Source organism: Choloepus didactylus, chromosome 2, assembly GCF_015220235.1.
Source record: "Choloepus didactylus isolate mChoDid1 chromosome 2, mChoDid1.pri, whole genome shotgun sequence".
Classification (NCBI taxonomy): Eukaryota; Metazoa; Chordata; class Mammalia; order Pilosa; family Megalonychidae; genus Choloepus; species Choloepus didactylus.
This window is the reverse complement of record NC_051308.1, coordinates 238354463-238372302: the sequence shown is the minus strand read 5'-3', so window position 1 is coordinate 238372302 and position 17840 is coordinate 238354463. Positions and strand designations below refer to the sequence as shown.

Genomic DNA, 17840 nt, shown 5'->3' with positions numbered 1-17840 from the left:
TTTAGAATGGAGTTTGGATATTCTTCTGACACTGCCCTGTTTGCTGACAGAATGGAGCCTGTGGCTGGCAGGGTCATAATCTAACAGACAATACATAATGGAAATACACAAAGTCACAGTCCTCTTCTCTCAGCCCAGACACTGTGCAGGCAAGAAAAGAGAGACTCGCCCCTGTATCCCTCCCCGCCTCCCCTGCTCTGGCCTAAGATGACGCTGACTTCACCCAGCAGGCACCTGACCCTCCCCGAGGAGCTGGGAGGGCCTGAAGCACAAGTGCACAGCCCTGGTGGGGACAGAGGTTAAGGAGGAAACAATATTTAAGATGCTCAGTTTGCAGAGCATTCAGGCTTGGGAAGGAGGGCTTTGAGATACCCAATTAAGCTCCACTTTCAGAAACTCTGAATGCTCTGAGGAGGACTAAGAAAGAGCAGAGAAAGGAAGAAAACAAGGAAGTGGTGAGACCATCAGGAGCGAAGGTAAAAGGTAATACTTTGCTGCTGCTTCGCAAACGTCAACTGGTACATCCAGATTCCCTTAAAGGAAGTTCCTTCCTCAGCAAGCCCAAGGAAGATGCTGAAAAAGACTCTCTCAGCCATGACCTGGCTCTGCATTCTTATTGTGGCCTTTGCCAGCCACCCAGTGTGGCCACAGAAGCCCCCTAGGCACAAGACACCTGCACAGCTCAAAGGGGCAGCCTGCTGTGAGGAGGTGAAGGAGCTCAAGGCCCAAATTGCCAACCTAAGCAGTCTGCTGAGTGAACTGAGCCAGAAGCAGGAGAGAGACTGGGTCAGCGTTGTCATGCAGGTGATGGAACTGGAGAGCAGCAACAAGCGCATGGAGTTGCGGCTCACAGATGCCGAGACCAAGTATTCTGAAATGAACAACCAGATTGACATTATGCAGCTGCAGGCAGCACAGACTGTCACTCAGACCTCGGCAGGTAAGGAGAATGTGTCCACCTTCCCCCTCAAATAGCCGAGTGTCTCCCCCATCTGTAGCACTGCTTCTGAACAACTACTGGGGGTTCTTTCGGGTCTACTTTGTTGCATATGTGCCACTGGCTGTATCTTCCATTTAGTAAAGGCTTCAGGAAAACTTTCTTTGATTTCTAAAGTACTATAAATGTACTCCATACCTGCCTGGGTGTCTTTTATTCAATCAGTGCTTCAGCAAATAAGGTAGGTGTGAATTACTGTCTTGGAGCACAGGGAGATTACGTGGTTTGCTCCAGGACACAGAGCAAGTCTCAGAACAGAGTTCAAGTTTTTCTGGATTGGTCTAGCCTTGCTGTGTCCTGACCAAGAGCTGACAGGATATAGCTTTGATCAAGAGAAGCAGCAACAAACACCCAAACCTTAACATCTGATGCTCTGGTAGCAAAGTTTTGCCAAAATGCTTCTCTGGTGCATTTAGTGGGGATGGGCATTACTGGAGTTTTGTGTCGACTCTGAAACTGACTCTTCTTACTGGCACAAAACTAAGTGTTAGACACTGCCCACAGCCATCTGAAGAACCCCTTTGTGTTCAGGAAATGACAGGCTCTTCAAGGCTCCTCAATTTTAGGGTTTCTATTTTTCCCCAGGACCTCAGATAAAATTCTCAAATAATACAGGAAATACAAAAATGCTATGCTGAAATATGGATTTTCAAAGGTCAAAAATAAGATACATTTTAAAATATTTTCACTGGCAAAATAACTTTCAGTTTCTGGTTTGCCTGGCTCAGATAGGCTCAGAGGTGAATTTATTGTTTAGAGATTAATTTAGTGTTTGGAAATTATCAGGAAATAATTAGGTATAAGAAACATATTCTATAGATAGGCAATTTCTTACTGACCCAAAATTGTTAGTCACATTATAAACCAACCTGCGAACAAGAAATGCTTAGCTTCTCGGAAAAGGTGATGGCTCTAATAAGCAGGTTACTATTTATCCTCAGTTGAGATGAAGAAGTTGTTTTAACATGAAATAAGCTTGAAAACTCAGTTATAGAAACCGATGTGTATAAATCATTTTCCAAGCATTTACTTCCTGACTCTTGGTTTAGGATTAGAAATGTATTCTTAGGCCATTTTCCAGACAAATGAGTCCTGATTGGGCCTGGGAGATGAAACTAGATATGCAGCAGATCAGGCGAGAGAGAGTAATCTGCCAGGCTACTTCCTGCTCCTCCCAACAGGTGATTTTCCCACCACCCAGGGGGAGTTTCTTGGGGGGACCAAAGGCAGCTCCCCAGCCTGCCTCTTACTCTTTTGCTCGGGGGGAGGGAGGGTGTCATTCCTTATTCTTCTGCATTACCAGCTGCTGGCCACCTTTATACTCTGTAAGGAGGTGCCCTTGGAAAAAGCAGTAAGTTGAGATGCTTTCATCAGTAACAGGAAATGAAAACTCTGAGGGCAAAGGCACATGCACACCATTCCCCTGGCCCAGCATGCTCTGCAAGGGAGTCAGGCAGCCTCCGACAACTCCTGGGGCAGGAGGGATCCAGTTGCCATCGTTGTGCTCTTCTCCCAGAGCCCACAGGAGTGGCCACCAAGAAAAAGATCCCAAGACACAGAGGCGGGAAGCGTCTCCTGGAGAGTATGATTTCCCATGCTCCGGATTCTATCAAGGAAGGCTGGCTCTTTCACAGAGTTCTTCGATATTCAGAATAGGGATACAAAGTACTGCATAAAGCATATGGCCAACGAGCAGCCAAGGAAGCATTTATATCAACCCCAGGGGTGAAAATCAGCCCGACCAATGCGCTCATTTTCTTGTTTTAATAACACTGCCAGGGGAAGATCTCAAAGGGTTTTTCGGGGTGTTTTCTTTCAGTCTAGCATTGTTAGATGAAGGGGGGAAAGATAAGATTGTAAAATCCATCTCCCTTAATTCAGGTCCTGGTTGGCAATGACCATTACCTTCTAAACAACAACAACAAAAACCAACCAACCAACTAACCAACCAACCTCTACCACCAAAACCAGACCCTATGACATACTCATGACTCGTCTGGTAACAGGCGAGCTGTCTAACAAGTCTGAATCTATTAAACAGGAGCATCAGTTAAAATAAATGTCAGAATCCATGGTCTTCACACAATGTAACATTTCTAGAATTCATGGCCCAGCATATAGCAGGATAATCCATTTCACAGTTAGCCTGAAACTGCCTGTTTGAGTGCTCTGTTGATGCCATCCAGGTGAAGGCCTCCCCATCCTCCTGCCCTATCACTAGTGAGGTCAAAAAACACCTTTTTTGCTCTCTCTATCCACACCTCTTCCGAATCCTGACACTGCCCAGCAATTAAGAGCAATGTCAATTCCGTGGTTTTGAAATGAAGTCTCGGTTTCGACACATCCAGTTTAGATGCAGCAGGAACGTCCCGCCTGCCCTGGAGCCCTGAATCTGGATGCCCACCCTGTGGTTTGCTCCTTTTCTAGATGCCATCTATGACTGCTCTTCCCTCTATCAGAAGAACTACCGCATCTCTGGACTGTATAAGCTTCCTCCAGATGATTTCCTGGGCAGCCCTGAGCTGGAGGTGAGGTCCAATAAGCACACTGCTGATGTCCTACCCCTTGTCCTCCAACCCATCAAAGAGATGGAGACAAAAGGGATTATTTCTAGTCTAATGAAAGGGAAACACAGAACAGAGAAGAAAACATGCCAAATACCAGAGATACTAAACACTCAATTTATGGGCCAAACCCTCCCACCACCCTGGCCCAAAACCCAGGCATGTATTTTGCCCCATTAGGTCAGTACCAACTAAAAACCAGACCCTCAAACATAAATTAGATTGTTCTTATTACCACTACCTAGCTAGTTTAGATCATTTGCCATGTCCTAGTATAGTTATTATTGTGGGGAGAAGAAAAGAGAGAACATGAAGGGGGCATATCGGAAGCACCGGGGTTTCTCCCTTTGAAGTATACGTACTCCTCACATCCCCAATTCTGATAATTCTTCCCCAGTAAACCACTACCCTGTCCCAGCTCACCACCACTTGGGTAGAGCTGTTGCTGCCAGCGTGACTATGGAAGTGCATGCACCCACTGGTTGTGAGGCTGGGAAAAGATTGTGACTCCTGCCCACACACTCCTGCCACCTGCCTCTGCAAGTCCCTGACCAGCGCAATTCTCTGTGCTAGGTGTTCTGTGACATGGAGACCTCAGGTGGTGGCTGGACCATCATTCAAAGACGAAAGAGTGGCCTTGTCTCCTTCCACCGGGACTGGAAACAGTACAAGCAGGGTTTTGGCAGCATCCGTGGGGACTTCTGGCTGGGGAATGAACACATCCACAGGCTCTCCAGAAGGCCAACTCGGCTACGCGTGGAAATGGAGGTGAATGCTGGGCCTGGGTCCCTGGGACTGGGCTAGGGCCACCACACATACCTGTGCACCACTCTGGGGCACTGTTCCTCTGCTTTTTCACTAAAATGTGAATATTTACTTAGGTTACAGTACAGTTGAGGAAGAATAGTTTTCTTTTTCCCTATTTTGCACAAAAGGAGGACATGAAGAGGCAGCCAGCCCAGGCCAAAGCAGAGCAAGTCCAACAGTCAGCTGGGCTGAAACACTACTGACTCCAATTTGGCCTAGGGAATAAGGTTCTTTATGTGCAAAGCTTACCAATACTTATTTGTGCCCCTTGTCAAAGGCCCTGAAGTGCTCACTTTATATTCTCACATTACTTTTTTTTTGACAAATCTGAGCAAGATAGAGTGAAATTGTAAATCTACATCTTACAGTCAGGGAAGTGAGGGAGCACAAAAAGAGAAACTAATCAAGGTCATATGATGAATCAAGAGAGAGGTTTGGCCTAGGATTCATGCCTTCTGATTTTCAGGTTGGTATGGAACAGAGGGAAACTAGATCCAGAGCTATATAAAAAGATGCCTGGCTATGGGCCTGCCGAAGGAGAAGAGGTTCAGGGCTGGGTCTTCTCTGTGAGATGAAGTGAAGCCCTGGGCGGTTTCTCTAAGGCTCTGACTTCCTGACAGGACTGGGAAGGCAACGTGCGCTATGCTGAGTACAGCCACTTTGTTCTGGGCAATGAGGTAAACAGCTACCGCCTCTTCCTGGGGAACTACAGTGGCAATGTGGGACATGACGCCCTGCTCTATCATAACAACACGGTCTTCAGTACCAAGGACAAGGACAATGACAACTGCTTGGACAAGTGTGCACAGCTCCGTAAAGGTAAGTGCGTGTATGTGTGTGTGTGTGTGTGTGTGTGTATGGGGGGGGGTCGGGTATTAGATATCACCTGTAATCCCACTTAAGAGGAGAGAATGAATTTATAACTGTACTATGGGAGTTCTGGTTTTGGTATTTTTGTTTGTTTGTTTGTTTTTGATACGGGCTCTGACAGCTTGTCTTCAAATCCCTGATATCTGGGTTACCATCTATTTTCCAAGGCGGGGGTGGGGTGGGAGACATACTCAGCTTACTGGCACTGATCTGCTTCCTATGTCAGGTGGATACTGGTACAACTGCTGCACAGACTCCAACCTCAATGGGGTGTACTACCGCCTTGGAGAGCACAAAAAGCACCCAGATGGCATCTTCTGGAATGGCTGGCATGGTTCTAGCTACTCCCTCAAACGGGTAGAGATGAAAATCCGCCCAGAAGACTTCAAGCCCTAAAAGGAGACCTGCTGTGGAACAGGGATGCAGAAATAGAGACAAACGGAGGTTGGGCAAGGGCAGAGAAAGGGAGGAAGAGAGGATAAAAAGGGTAGGGATGGAAAATGGCTTATAATCTCCAAGGAGAGATATACATCTCTCAGTAAGACAACAAAGACATTGAAGATAATGGGATGAGGCATTTAATCATAATGGGTCCTGAGAGATACTTCTCAGGGGGCTGCACTGGGTGGGCTCTGCCTGTGGTCCCTGATATAACAGCAGCCTGTCTTTGACACATGATTTTTCTCTGAAAAAAAAAAAAAATTGTGAGGTCTCTTAATCCATTTTCACGAAAGCCTAGATATGTGAGGGCAGAAAACAAATCATTTTGCTTAAAAGAACTACATTACTTTGATTCTCGAGGGAGAGGCCTTGGGTGTTAGGAAAAGGTGTAAAAGAGGAGGAGGAGGCAGTTTCCATTTTTAAGTTTAATGAAATGTCCTTCAGTCTACACACTTTGTTTTTAAAACGCAAAAACTTCTGCTGGAGCTGAGCTGGCCCAGGTTGACGCTGCTTGGAGAAGGCTCCAGGGACCCAAGCCCCACACTCGGCCTCCAACAGGGCAGAGCCCTCCCGGGAATGATGGGGCCCAGCAGTGTCAGAGGAGCACCCACGGGGTGGGGAGAAAGCTCCCATGAAGCTTGCACAAAACCACCTGAAAATATTCACAATCAGTGTAGACCAATTTATTTTACTTATTGTAAGAAAGGGGCTCAAGGAGCTTCATTTTATATCTTGTCTATTAAAAATGTCTGAAAAATTAAGGGAGATGGCACTATGGTTAAAAATTCATGCTATATATAAGCATCTTGCTTTGTAAAAATAAAATGTTGTAGCTTGTGTTTTAAACATTTAAAGCTCTTTTCCTTTTGCAATAAACTTTTAAAAAAAATTTGTTGGTTTTTTTTAATTCTTACCATTACCACTTAGAAGATGGCAAAGTTTAAGTAAGAAAATTGGAATGAGCAGTAAGAAAGAAACTCATGAGTTTATTTCAGTGTTCTGGGAAACCAAAGGAGGAATGGAAACCCAAAAAAGAAAACATGAGGGACAAAAAGGGCAGCAGACGCTAATAAGAGATCAGATCCTGAACCTACCTAACCCCACAAGTCCACTGTCACACTTTCATCATGTGGTTTCAAAGTACTTTACAAACACTCCTACTTCCTACTTGAACAAACAACATATGGAGAAGAAAAATATCTTTAATCATAACTGGTGTCAAAGTCTTGATTGTTAATAAGTAAATTTTCCCTGCCTAATAAAGTACTGTTTCTTTGAACCTGTCAGTGTATGATAAGCCATTATTCTTCCTCAACATTTTCTACTGCACCTACAGTCCTTTGTTGAGAACCTAGTTAAGTCTCAAAAATTGGAACCTGAGGATCTTCAAAAGAATAAACAAAATGAGTAGAGAAGAGACAGAAGAGGACCTCCCATGGGACAGACAATCAAACAGAAATCCGTAAGGGAGGCAGGAGAGTGTGAAATGCTCAGCAGCCAGCACACAGAATTAGGAAAGAGTAAAAAAGAAGAGGAAGAGAGTTATTGAACTTTGCACAAGACTCTTTGTAAGTGTATGGCAGAACTAACACGTAATTTTCTCTCACACCTATACATCCCAAAACTCAAAAACACTGAGGCTCTTAAATCAACCTCTCTGTCTTGCTTCCCTCTTTTTGGAGAAACTTATGAGACAGAGACACAGAGGGAAAAGGGAGAAGAGTTGCTGAAGAATGTATAGGACATCCCCAACCACTTAATCTATGGTGGTGTGGTTTTTGACACGAACTAGCTTTTTTGTTTGTTTGTTTTTAAGCCAGCCTTTATATATATGTATATATTTAGTAGACTTTCCTTATGCACAAAGTACTGAGTTTCCATATATATCCCCCTCTATAGTCTTCCCTATTATTAACAGTTAGTAACTAACATTTTTAAAGCACCTGTTCTGGTACAGGTCAACTGATGAATACCAAGGATTCAGAGATGAGAGCACAGCATGATCTTTGACCTCAAAGACGACAGAATCATGTCAGGAACCAAAAGGAAAGCCCGGTGTTGCTCCCAAAAGTAAAGAACATTGTGTTCCAACCAGATCCTTTAAGAGTGATGAAAGAAGAAAGTACAACAAAGAGCAGAGCTGTGTAGGAAAAAATGGACCAATCAAGCCCATTGGCAGTTTTCAGAGCTACACATCCAAATGGAGAGCATCAATCTCTATTTTTATTTCAAATTTTGCAGATGTCTCAATCAGAAAGGTTTAGAAGGCAGAATCACCTGGTAGGACTCAGCAGTGAAAGCACTTGGGTTTGATCACATCCTCTATTCTACTTTGGGTAGAGAAAGTAAAGCAGGCCATCAGACCTTATCCTAATGCTAAGAGCTAGTAAAAGCCCCACAGTTGTATGTGTGCATGAGTATTTCACACACTCAAATACTTTAATCCTTTGTTTTCCTAAGAAGCAATTATACTTTACGATATACATGCGCTCTGAGGAGATGGGAGTAGCTTATATTATTACTGTCTCAACGTTAGCCCTGGTTTGGGAATTACATGTAGGATTTGATTTGTCCTAGAGGAGATGGGTAGAAAGTAGAGAGGTAAAAACATAGGAAGACTGATACTCCGATTTAGCAACAAGAGAACAATATTGTCAGCAGGGCACACCTTCTTAAAGCAAAAAATAAAAAAATAAGGAACATCTGTATAATGATGTTTTGCGTTTGTTCATCTACAATTGTTTCAGAAAGAATTTAAAGCAAATGACTCAAATATATGTAGTATGGTTAAAATTTTTTTAAAGTGAGCAAATTGATGAAGGGAAAATAAGAGTAGGAAAAATAAAATAACACACGGGTGAAGGCAAGATTCTGTAATTTGTTGGAGATGGGCCAGGAATTTAGCTGTGAGTTCTCTAGTAGCCACTGTGAGGAGGGGAAGCAATCTATTCCTGAAGAGTAGTGGGACCAAAGTGGTGTCTTAGGAGACATACAACCACCTCTGGTCCTGACCTGGGGTGGCAGGAGTAACTTCCTTACTAGCAGCTTTGCTTAGGGCTGTTTCTTAAAACAGCCCTAAGCAAAGTGAAACTGATGGCACAATGTGGGACTGGTGCTTAGGAAAAGCAGTTTTGCAAATGAGAAGTAAAAGATGCAAATGGAAACAAAAGACAAAGGTATTTGGAAAATACAGGAGACAAACTTAAGGGAGACAAAACTGCAAGCTGAGCTGAAGGGGGCTAGGAATAAGCTTGAAGCACCTACAGTTTGGCTTTACCTTGGAACAGAGGTTTTTTTTTGTTTGTTTTGTTTTTTGTTTTTAAATTCAAGATCAGTCTGCAGGCAAATCTGATAAAAATCTCTGAGAACTTATTTTTCAATTATATTTGGCTTAAGAAGCTAAATGACCATCTAGAACACTTTGCCAGGTATCTGACGGTATCTTTCTACTGTATCTACAAATCTGCAGAAATTTTAATGCTCTTATGATAGTGTCAAATATGGGGAAAGTATGGGGTGGGATGAGTGGGGTTTCAGAAAGATATCACACAGAAAAAGGCTTTAGCAAGGCAATTATGTGCAAAATTAGCTCTCTGATGTTGAAGCTATCAGATGCAGTTATCAGGTCTTCCAGCAGTCCTCATGTGACACTGCATTCCCCAACGAGAGGAGGAAATGCAGGGCTTGATGCCCACTTTTCCTACCCCGACACTAAAGCGTGCATCATGGCATGTTTATAACTGCTTATATATGGTATTGTAGAGTCAATATTGTCTCTAAGTCCAATTTGTTTTGGGGGGGGGCAGAAACACGATTCTATTTCTACCTTTTTGATCCCCTTTAAAGATTCCTTTAAAAGGAACACTTTTTAGCATCTACCCAAAGGCAGAGCCAGCAGAGAACTTGACTATTGGTCAGCCTCTCAAGTGAAGGATGCTTTCAGCTACAATGGAGGAACTTATTAGCCAGATGGTTTATTCCTAAACTATCTTTGGTAAAATGATCAACTATGTTAGCATTCAAATGAAGATAATCAGGTCCCAGACTTAACATTCCCTGATAATCATTAGGGAAAGTGAACAGTTCTCTTGGAGCTAACATTTCAGGATGCTTGTAACTGAATAAGAGCAGTAAGTTAATTAAACAACCTACTTCTTCCATACCCAGAAGACTCAAAGCACCTTAAGAGGGGAGAGAACATAACCAAATCAGGACAAAGACCATCAAATCTCAGACTATGTGCTGCCTTTTATAGTCACAGAATGCCAGAGGAGGAAGACTTGGCACCAATATCTTTATTTAGTCCATAAAACCTCAAACCTGCCTTTTGGGTAGCCTTTGAGGATCAGGATATCCAACTCCTACCTCAGAGATCATTATCTAACTTAGACATAAAATTTGTCTTTCCTAGGCTGCTATGGCTACAGAACGGCTCCTAGACTAATTTCAGTGGGACCAGCAAACAATGGTGGGAAAACAATAGGAGCACAGGTGCTACAGGTCAACAGAAATGACAATTATGGCTAGAATCCTGGAGACAGCCACCTGTACCACATCTTCTTGAAATGTGTTAGCCAGACTCCATGGCAGATTTCACAGATCAGAAGCCTCCAAGTGACTCCAGCGAATGGGTACCAGGCAATGGGACGAGAGGTCACTTTGTATGAAGGCAGCAATGAGAAAGGGTTTATAGCCTACCTGATGAGAGACTCTAGGATGGCAGGGGTGGGACCTTTCTGGAACTCCAGTTCTTTGTAGTGTAGTGCTTTGGCGTACGCGCGACACTTGGCAGCTCTTTCACCCAGCAGAACAATGCCATTGTTGTCTCTTAGTGGCAGCGGGCCCTAGAAGAGGCAAAGCCCCACAGCAGAGGAGAATAGCAGATGGAGCACAGACAGAGTGCATTGCATGGATGCTTTTCCCCTCCCACCAGCTGATTCCCTGTTGGCGTCCATCTGGACACGGGAAAAGTCTCACCTTGTCACTGTGTTCCATGAATTCAGCCAAATTTAAGAGGGTTTGTGTGACTTCAGCAATGTCTTGTGAAGTAAGGGCCAACTCGATGCTTCTGATGAGCTCATCCTGCTGGTCTTCATTCAGTTCAGACCAGCAGGACACAAATGCAGCATTGAAGAGATCCCTGAAGGCAGAGGAGTGGAGAAAGAGGTTGGAAACACTCCTCATGCCTCTGCCTGGTGCCACAAAACCACACTTGTCCATCTACTCCTGACATCCATGATTTTAATGATAAAAGCCAGTGCTGTCCAGAAGAATTTCAGTGGTGCCAGAAATGGTCTACATCTGCCCTGTGCAATGTTGTAGCCACTAGTCACACATGGTCAATGAGCATTTGAACTGCAGCTAGTGTGACTAAGGAACTGAATTTTAAATTTTATTTAATTTTAATTTAAATTAAAATAACCACTCATGGCTAGTGGCTACTATATTTTACAGCATGGGTATAGATATACAGCGAACTCTGTGTGTAGGTGTATGTGTGTGTCTGTCTCTGAGAGAGAGCGAGAGAGAGCGAAGGAAGGAGGGAGGGAGATAGGGAGGAGAGGAAAGAGCAGAGTAAAGGTACTTGTCCCAACAGGTATATTCCTCAGCCGTTTCTGAATCAATTCTCTTCAGCAGAGGGGATGAACAGAAAGGGAACTTCTAACACAGAAGCTGGCACTAACAGATTCAGAAAGTAAAAATCTTCAAAAGATTCTCAGAATGTTTCTTGGGCAATGTCCAGATTCCTATGATCAAATATGGTAAAGCAAGCATCTGCTATTGCTTTTCAAATAAAACCAGTACCCTTAGTTGAATGTTTGTGCTGGTCTGAAACTGTTACGTACCCTGGGAAAGACTACGTTCTTTAATGCTATCTTGTGGGATCTTTTGATTAGGTTGTTTCCGTGGAGATGTGACCCACAGAACTGTGGGTGAAACCTTTTGATTAGATTATTTCCATGTAGGTGTGGCCCTGCCCATTCAAGGTGGGTCTTGAGTAGTTTACTGGAATTCTGAAGAGAGCTCAGGGGCCGACACAGACACAGACGCCTGGAGATGCAGACAGAAAGACGTTTGAAGATGCTAAGTTAAGAGATGAAGCCCAGAGTTTGCCCCGGAGAACCTGAGACATCCCCCAGACACCTAGAGAGAAACACCCTGGGCAAACAAGCAAGGATGTACAGGAGCAGAGAGAAAGAAGCTAGGAGAGACAGAAGCCTAGGGACATTTTGGAGAAAACCATTTTGAAACCAGAACCTGGGAGCAAAGGACCAGCAGATGCCAGCCACATGCCTTCTCAGCTGACAGAGGTGTTTCAGATGCCAGTGACCTTTCTTCAGTGAAGGTATCCTCTTGTTGATGCCTTAGTTTGGACACTTGGTCTGGCTTTAGAACTGTAAATTTGTAACTAATAAATCCCCTTTATAAAAGCCAATCCATTCTGCTATTTTGCATAATGGCAGCTTTAGCAAACCAGAACAATGGTCATAAATAAAATGAGAGCATAACTCAAGAAATTAGAAGGACTAGAAAACAGAATCCAAGCCCACAGTGTTAAAGATTCTCTAGGCCAATCTCTAATAGCTGGGGCCTTACAAAGAACTGGAACCAGAGGTGCCATTTCTAAGATTACTAAGACTATTTTAAGTCACTACAGTATCACATGGATGGACATAATTTGTTATCCCTGACATGAATTTTGTTATTATCCCTCCCCTTTTTGTGACATGGGGGGTGTGGGGTGGAGAGTGTAGGTGGAGGTTAGAAATGCTAGGATATGCCTATAATATATGGGTTTAGCATTCGATGCCTCTCCATCTACTTTCTGTTATATATGAGAAAAGATCAGTCAGACCAGTATCTGCATAATTTTGGAAACTTATGGAAAAAATTCAGTTTGGAATTCAAAGGATGACATGAAGACTCAAAGACATCCTATGTAAATTAAGAAATAACCCTTCCTGAATGATGTCAGAGGCCATATCAGTTCCCAAATGAACATATATGGACCTAAGGGCATGAAGATGTATGTGTACATTTATCACAAACCTATTTTGGATGGCATTTGCTCAGAGGTGTCTTGGAGCAGAAAAAAGGTACATTACGGTACTCTAGCTGAGCATGTGAGATCTGCATGCTACAGAAACAAGGAAGTCCTAGAAACTATTTTTAAAGCATTAAAAATATACTTGAGAGAAATTATACAAGCTAAGTCAGGAATTCAACAGTCTCAGGCACCACCATTATTCCTGCCAAAAACGTGCCATAGAGCAAACCAGATGTACTGAAAAGTGTGAAATGTAACGCCTTGCTTTTTACTTTTGGCAAACGAGAAGTCGTTTGTTAATTAAATCACAACTTTATTCTTCATGTAATTAATAAACGCTCACTGTAGAAAAATCTGGAAAATATGGAAAAGAATAAAGAAGAAAATAATAATCACCATATTCACTGCTTACAGCTTCCTACTTAGCTAGCCACTATTGTATTACTTTCTAATCTTTGTCCCATGCACATATATTTTTAATAGTTGACATCACATATCTACATCATTCTGTATTCTATTTTATTCACTTACATTTACTGCAAATGTTACACATGCATTAAAACTTTTTATAATTCTAAACTCTGACACAGTATTTTTCTGTGGTAAATGATATTTTCCAAAGAAGGCCGCAACAGTGTCTCCTGCTTCATATGCTCTTCTAGAGCTTTGCTACTCCTGTATCAAGAGGTGGTGTCCACGTCTCCTGAGTGGGCCCTGGTGGCCGTCTTGAACAACAGAGGATGGCACAAGTGATACTATGTGACTTCCAAGCTAGGTCATAAAAAACGCCATGCACTTGGCCTTGTCCTCTGGGGGCACTCCCTCCTGAACCCAGCCATGAGGCTGTGAGGAAACCCAAGCAGCCCCTGGAAAGAGTCACATGGAGACGCATCGAGGCCTTCACCCCCAGGAAGAACTGAGCTTTTAGCCTATAGTCAGTCCCAGTTTGCCAGACATGGGAATGAGCCATCAAAGGGATCCTCTAGGCCTCATCAAACCAACCCCACTGATACCGTGTGGAGAAGAGGCAAGCTGTCCCCCCAACTCCTGCCCAAATTGCAAATTCAGGAGCAAGATAAATGACTGTGGTAGTTTTAGACCACTGTAGTTTTAGACCACTGAGCTTTGGGGCATTTGTAATGCAGCTATAAATGATTGGAATACCATTATATTGGAAATTGATTATATTCAACTAATACATAGTTGTTTTTAGAATTGCACATGGCTTTGTAATTAGCAAATTAACACAGACATGTCTGTGTGGTTTACTAGGAAGGTAAAGACAGATGCTTTTCCTGTAATATGAGCTTGTTCAATTTGTCTTTTTATTTTTTTGTCCCACAAGTGAGCAAAATTAAAAATACTAGCCCTTTATTATCACCTCCAATGAAAACTAACTGGTACATAGCATTTCTTCTGTGCTAATCCTCTCACACCAAGCTGGAGCTGGGAAAAAGGGAACCCTGACCCACTGTACCTGGCCATCGGGTTGTAGGCCTGTGCCAAGGCCCAGCAGGAGCGCAGGGAGGGTGACGAGGAGTCCTTCAGCAGCTCCAGGCTCAGCCGTCTCAGCCATTCCAGCCAGTCATCTTTGGAGACCCTCCTGGCAGCTCCCCAGGCCTGTAATCCCCCATGCGGCAATGGAAAACCATCAGCTTCAAGGGCCAAGTATAAAGAGCCCTCATCTGTTTAATGATTATTCTACTTCTTTGATTTATAAAATTATATCCCTCTATATTATTTTTACAGTTTTCCTGTAAGTTTGAAATTATTTCAAAATAAAAATTAAAAAAAAAGATACTTCTCATGATAAAATTCCCCCAGAGCACAAATACAAAATAGTAATAGTTAATTAAAAGCCATAAAGCAAAAGCTGCAACCTCTGCAATATATGATAATAATGGAAGAGGCCTGTTTTACAACTCATTTGGGCTGGACTCTGAATGTCAGCACTGCAGAAAGCGCTACAGAACCAGAATGGACAGGACTGTCACACTCAGAGTGCACCCCAATAAAGCCTGATGGCCTGCGGTGGTGGGTGAAGGGACCCAGCACTCTGCCTGAGGACACAGTAAAGAGCTATACAGGGAGAGGGGAGCACTGGGTTCCACACCATCAGGAAACAGCACAATACAGCCAGGTGAGCAATGAACCCAAAGCAAACAGCACCATGGTGGAACTGGACAAACGGAGTGGGACAGATTTAAGTTTCACTCTCTAGTTTATCCTTTCCAACTTTCCTCAAAGCTCTCAACTCTCCAGGCCTCAAGAGTCACTGCCAGGAGCAGCTTAGGGTGATGGATGGAAAGAACACAGGCTCTGGAGAGAGGCAGTATTGCGTAGCTGCCAAGAGACACACTTGGGCTCACCTGCCTGAGTTCAAATCCCTGTAATGTATACTTTGGGGGCCTCTGATCTTGGGTAAGCTGTGTCACTTCTCTGTGCCTTAGCTGCCTCATCTGTAAAATGAGGGTAATAGTTCCTACCTCATAGGGTATTTCTAGGATTAACTAAGTTCAGGAGTGACTGGCACAAAGTTAGTGTATGCGTTCCCATTACTCTGTGGAACACCTGGAATCCTGGCTCTGCCACCCACACAGACGACTCCTAGGTTGTCTCTGAGCCTCAGCTTTCTCATCCAGGGATAAGGCCTTTAAAGGGCCCAGCTGGAATAGATGAGCCACAAATGGGTGCTGTTATCATCAAAATGACATCATTTGACCTGGCCTAGCTCTAATTTCTAAATACTTAACTTTTAAAATATGTTCTTAAAAGATTCTTCTAGCAGAACAGGCATGCTAATCCACCCACACTAGGGAGATCATGTAATTGGAGCAGAAGTTCTCTAACTTTGACTAGCTAAGTGATCCTGGGAATGAAAGAGATCCCTGTGTGTTACACCACTTAACTATCAACAACTCACCCCATCACCTCCCTAGGATAAACTGGAGACGTGCTGCTGCTTTTGATGAGTTTCCAATGTGTAACAGTACATAAACTATTATTTTATGTCAGAAACTGAAGTAGATATATCACTGAATCAAAACAATCAATATTAAAAGAGACAAGCTAAAAGTTTGTGTGAAGGACCCTCAAGGATCACACACTGAGAACCCCTGAACTAGAAGAAAGAGTGAGACTAGAAACCAGAGACTTGACCTTTTTGACCTTTAGTCCTTTGTTCTGTTGGACAAACAGGAACATCCAGTCTTTTTCTCTCCAGATTTCTGGCTTCCAACTTACACAATGGTTTCTGTGTAGTTGCACTGTATCACACAGCACTTCAAAAAGTAGACATTTACAAGGAAGTATTACTAATTTCTTTTTCCTTCCAGTGATGTGAGACAATTCAGCACAGTGGTTAAGAAAGTTACACTAACTGAGTCAAATCACAGTTCTACCATTTACTAGTTGACATTAAGCAAATTATTTAATCTCTCTCTGCCTCAATGTCCATATCTGTAGAATGGGGACAGTGGTAACAGCATCTAACTCACAGGGTTATGTTAGAGATGAAATGAGCTGGTGTACATAAGGTGCATATAACAGTGTCTGCACAAGGAAGCACTGAAAAAATGTTAGCAGTTGCTGTGACTACTACCATTATTGTTGTTACTATTTGATAAATGGCAGTAAAGAGGTCTTCCAAATATCAGCGCTTGATGGACCCTTCTCTGCACAATCAATCAAACAGGTCAAGTCCCCCATATGGACCTTTCCCCCTTTATCTTCAATTTAAAACCTAATTCTCAGTTCTCTGGATTCTGTAGTATATGTTTAAACATTCATTTAAACAATTCCTCCCGCCACCTCCAGCCAATTTCCTCCAGTTACCCCCGGCTGCTGACTGCCTCATCTGGTGACGCTGGTGCATGTTTAGGCAATGCCAGCTTATTCTGAAGGTAAGCCCAAAGAGGTTATTGTAAAATGATTAAGCTGTTGAAAATCATGGAAGGTATTCCAGAGGATTTATAAATGTTTTTATGTTTTCTGAACCATGTAACTCCTCTATTAACATGGCTAAGAAAAGTGACTGAGATGGCAAATTGTTATGTTGAAAGCTGGTTAAAACCAGTAAACATGCCAGTCCCTAATTACCATCACATGAATGTTTGGAAGAATGATGCATTTTTCAATGAAATAGATCTGAAAGTCTGTTGTGCTGGAGGATTTTGCTTAAGATCTGTGAACTCGATCTGTTCTCTTAGGTAAGATAAACTAGAGATTCTTTTTTCTGTTTGGAGAGGTTTACACTTATTTTTCCAAGTGCTGGGTAGAAAGTAAAACTTACTGGAAGCAAACTAGACTACTGCAAAATTTCCTAAAATAGATATAACAAAGCTTAAAGCAAAGTGGACAGCTGCCTGGTTGGAAGCACATTCTGATCTCAGGCAGGCTGAAAACATCTGAGTGGAAATGTATATCTGGCCTCCTTGCCTGGTCCCTCCCCGGAGTGTCAGTTGTCATCAGGGTGGCCTCAAAAACTGATGACCTTTTTCTGCCTTTCTCACTATCGGGGATAATTTACCACTTCTGGGGATAACTTCTCACTTCCATCTGACATCACCACACACTTCTCAGCAGTGGTTGCTTTAGAGCTGTCTATGCAGGTAAAGATTCTGACATGGTTGTCAATGATAAACCTCCAAAGTTCTAAAGCCGTGTGTGAGCACACATGCACACACAGATGTGTGTTCAAATCTTCATGGCCTTGGCCAATGGAAGAGGATGAGTCAGCTGGGACACAGTCCTTGCCTAGTTCTTTAGTTCTAGCTGCTGCAACACATGAAGTACAGCTACCATGCTCCCTTGCTAATAAAGGAAAATTAATACCATATTGAAATCCAAACTCAGGGCTGTTTACAGTTGTCAGAGGCACTGAAGACTATCGCAAAATGTGGAAAATAAGCAATCTGGTAAATTTATTTAGAATCAGTGAAATAACTATAGTTATTCCAAGGAGATTCACCAGAGATACTTCAAAACCGCCTGTTTTTCAGTAGGTGGCTAGTGGCTTACAGGTAAAGAGCTGGTCATGTCCCAGGCTGTGATCAGCACAGAAAAATCAGTACTTATCTTTAAAGATCTAAAACCTGGCTACTCAAAGTGTATC

The 17840-nt window shown here is 43.0% G+C and overlaps 2 protein-coding genes across 4 annotated transcripts in view; one reads left to right on the top strand and one right to left on the bottom strand.

The window, feature by feature from the left end:
- The window catches only part of MTOR (mechanistic target of rapamycin kinase), a 167926-nt gene that overhangs the window by 77191 nt on the left and 72895 nt on the right, over nucleotides 1-17840 (bottom strand). For both annotated transcript variants that reach the window (XM_037828532.1, XM_037828533.1), the window contains 3 exons: nucleotides 14205-14347; nucleotides 10657-10819; nucleotides 10378-10523 (listed from right to left, as the gene is read on the bottom strand). In XM_037828532.1, coding sequence (XP_037684460.1) covers nucleotides 10378-10523; nucleotides 10657-10819; nucleotides 14205-14347 — 452 coding nt within the window. The remainder of the gene's footprint in view (nucleotides 1-10377; nucleotides 10524-10656; nucleotides 10820-14204; nucleotides 14348-17840) is intronic.
- Nucleotides 163-6465, top strand: LOC119527967 (angiopoietin-related protein 7). 2 transcript variants are annotated; one of them, XR_005215516.1, is made up of 6 exons: nucleotides 163-940; nucleotides 3425-3525; nucleotides 4135-4329; nucleotides 4989-5187; nucleotides 5465-6179; nucleotides 6279-6465. XR_005215516.1 is itself a non-coding variant. In XM_037828534.1 (5 exons), the coding sequence occupies exons 1-5, from the start codon at nucleotides 571-573 to the stop codon at nucleotides 5632-5634; spliced, it is 1035 nt and encodes a 344-aa protein (XP_037684462.1). In that variant the 5' UTR covers nucleotides 163-570; the 3' UTR covers nucleotides 5635-6465. The 2 variants fall into 2 exon arrangements, 1 of the variants encoding a protein (XP_037684462.1); XM_037828534.1 differs by having other exon boundaries at nucleotides 5465-6465.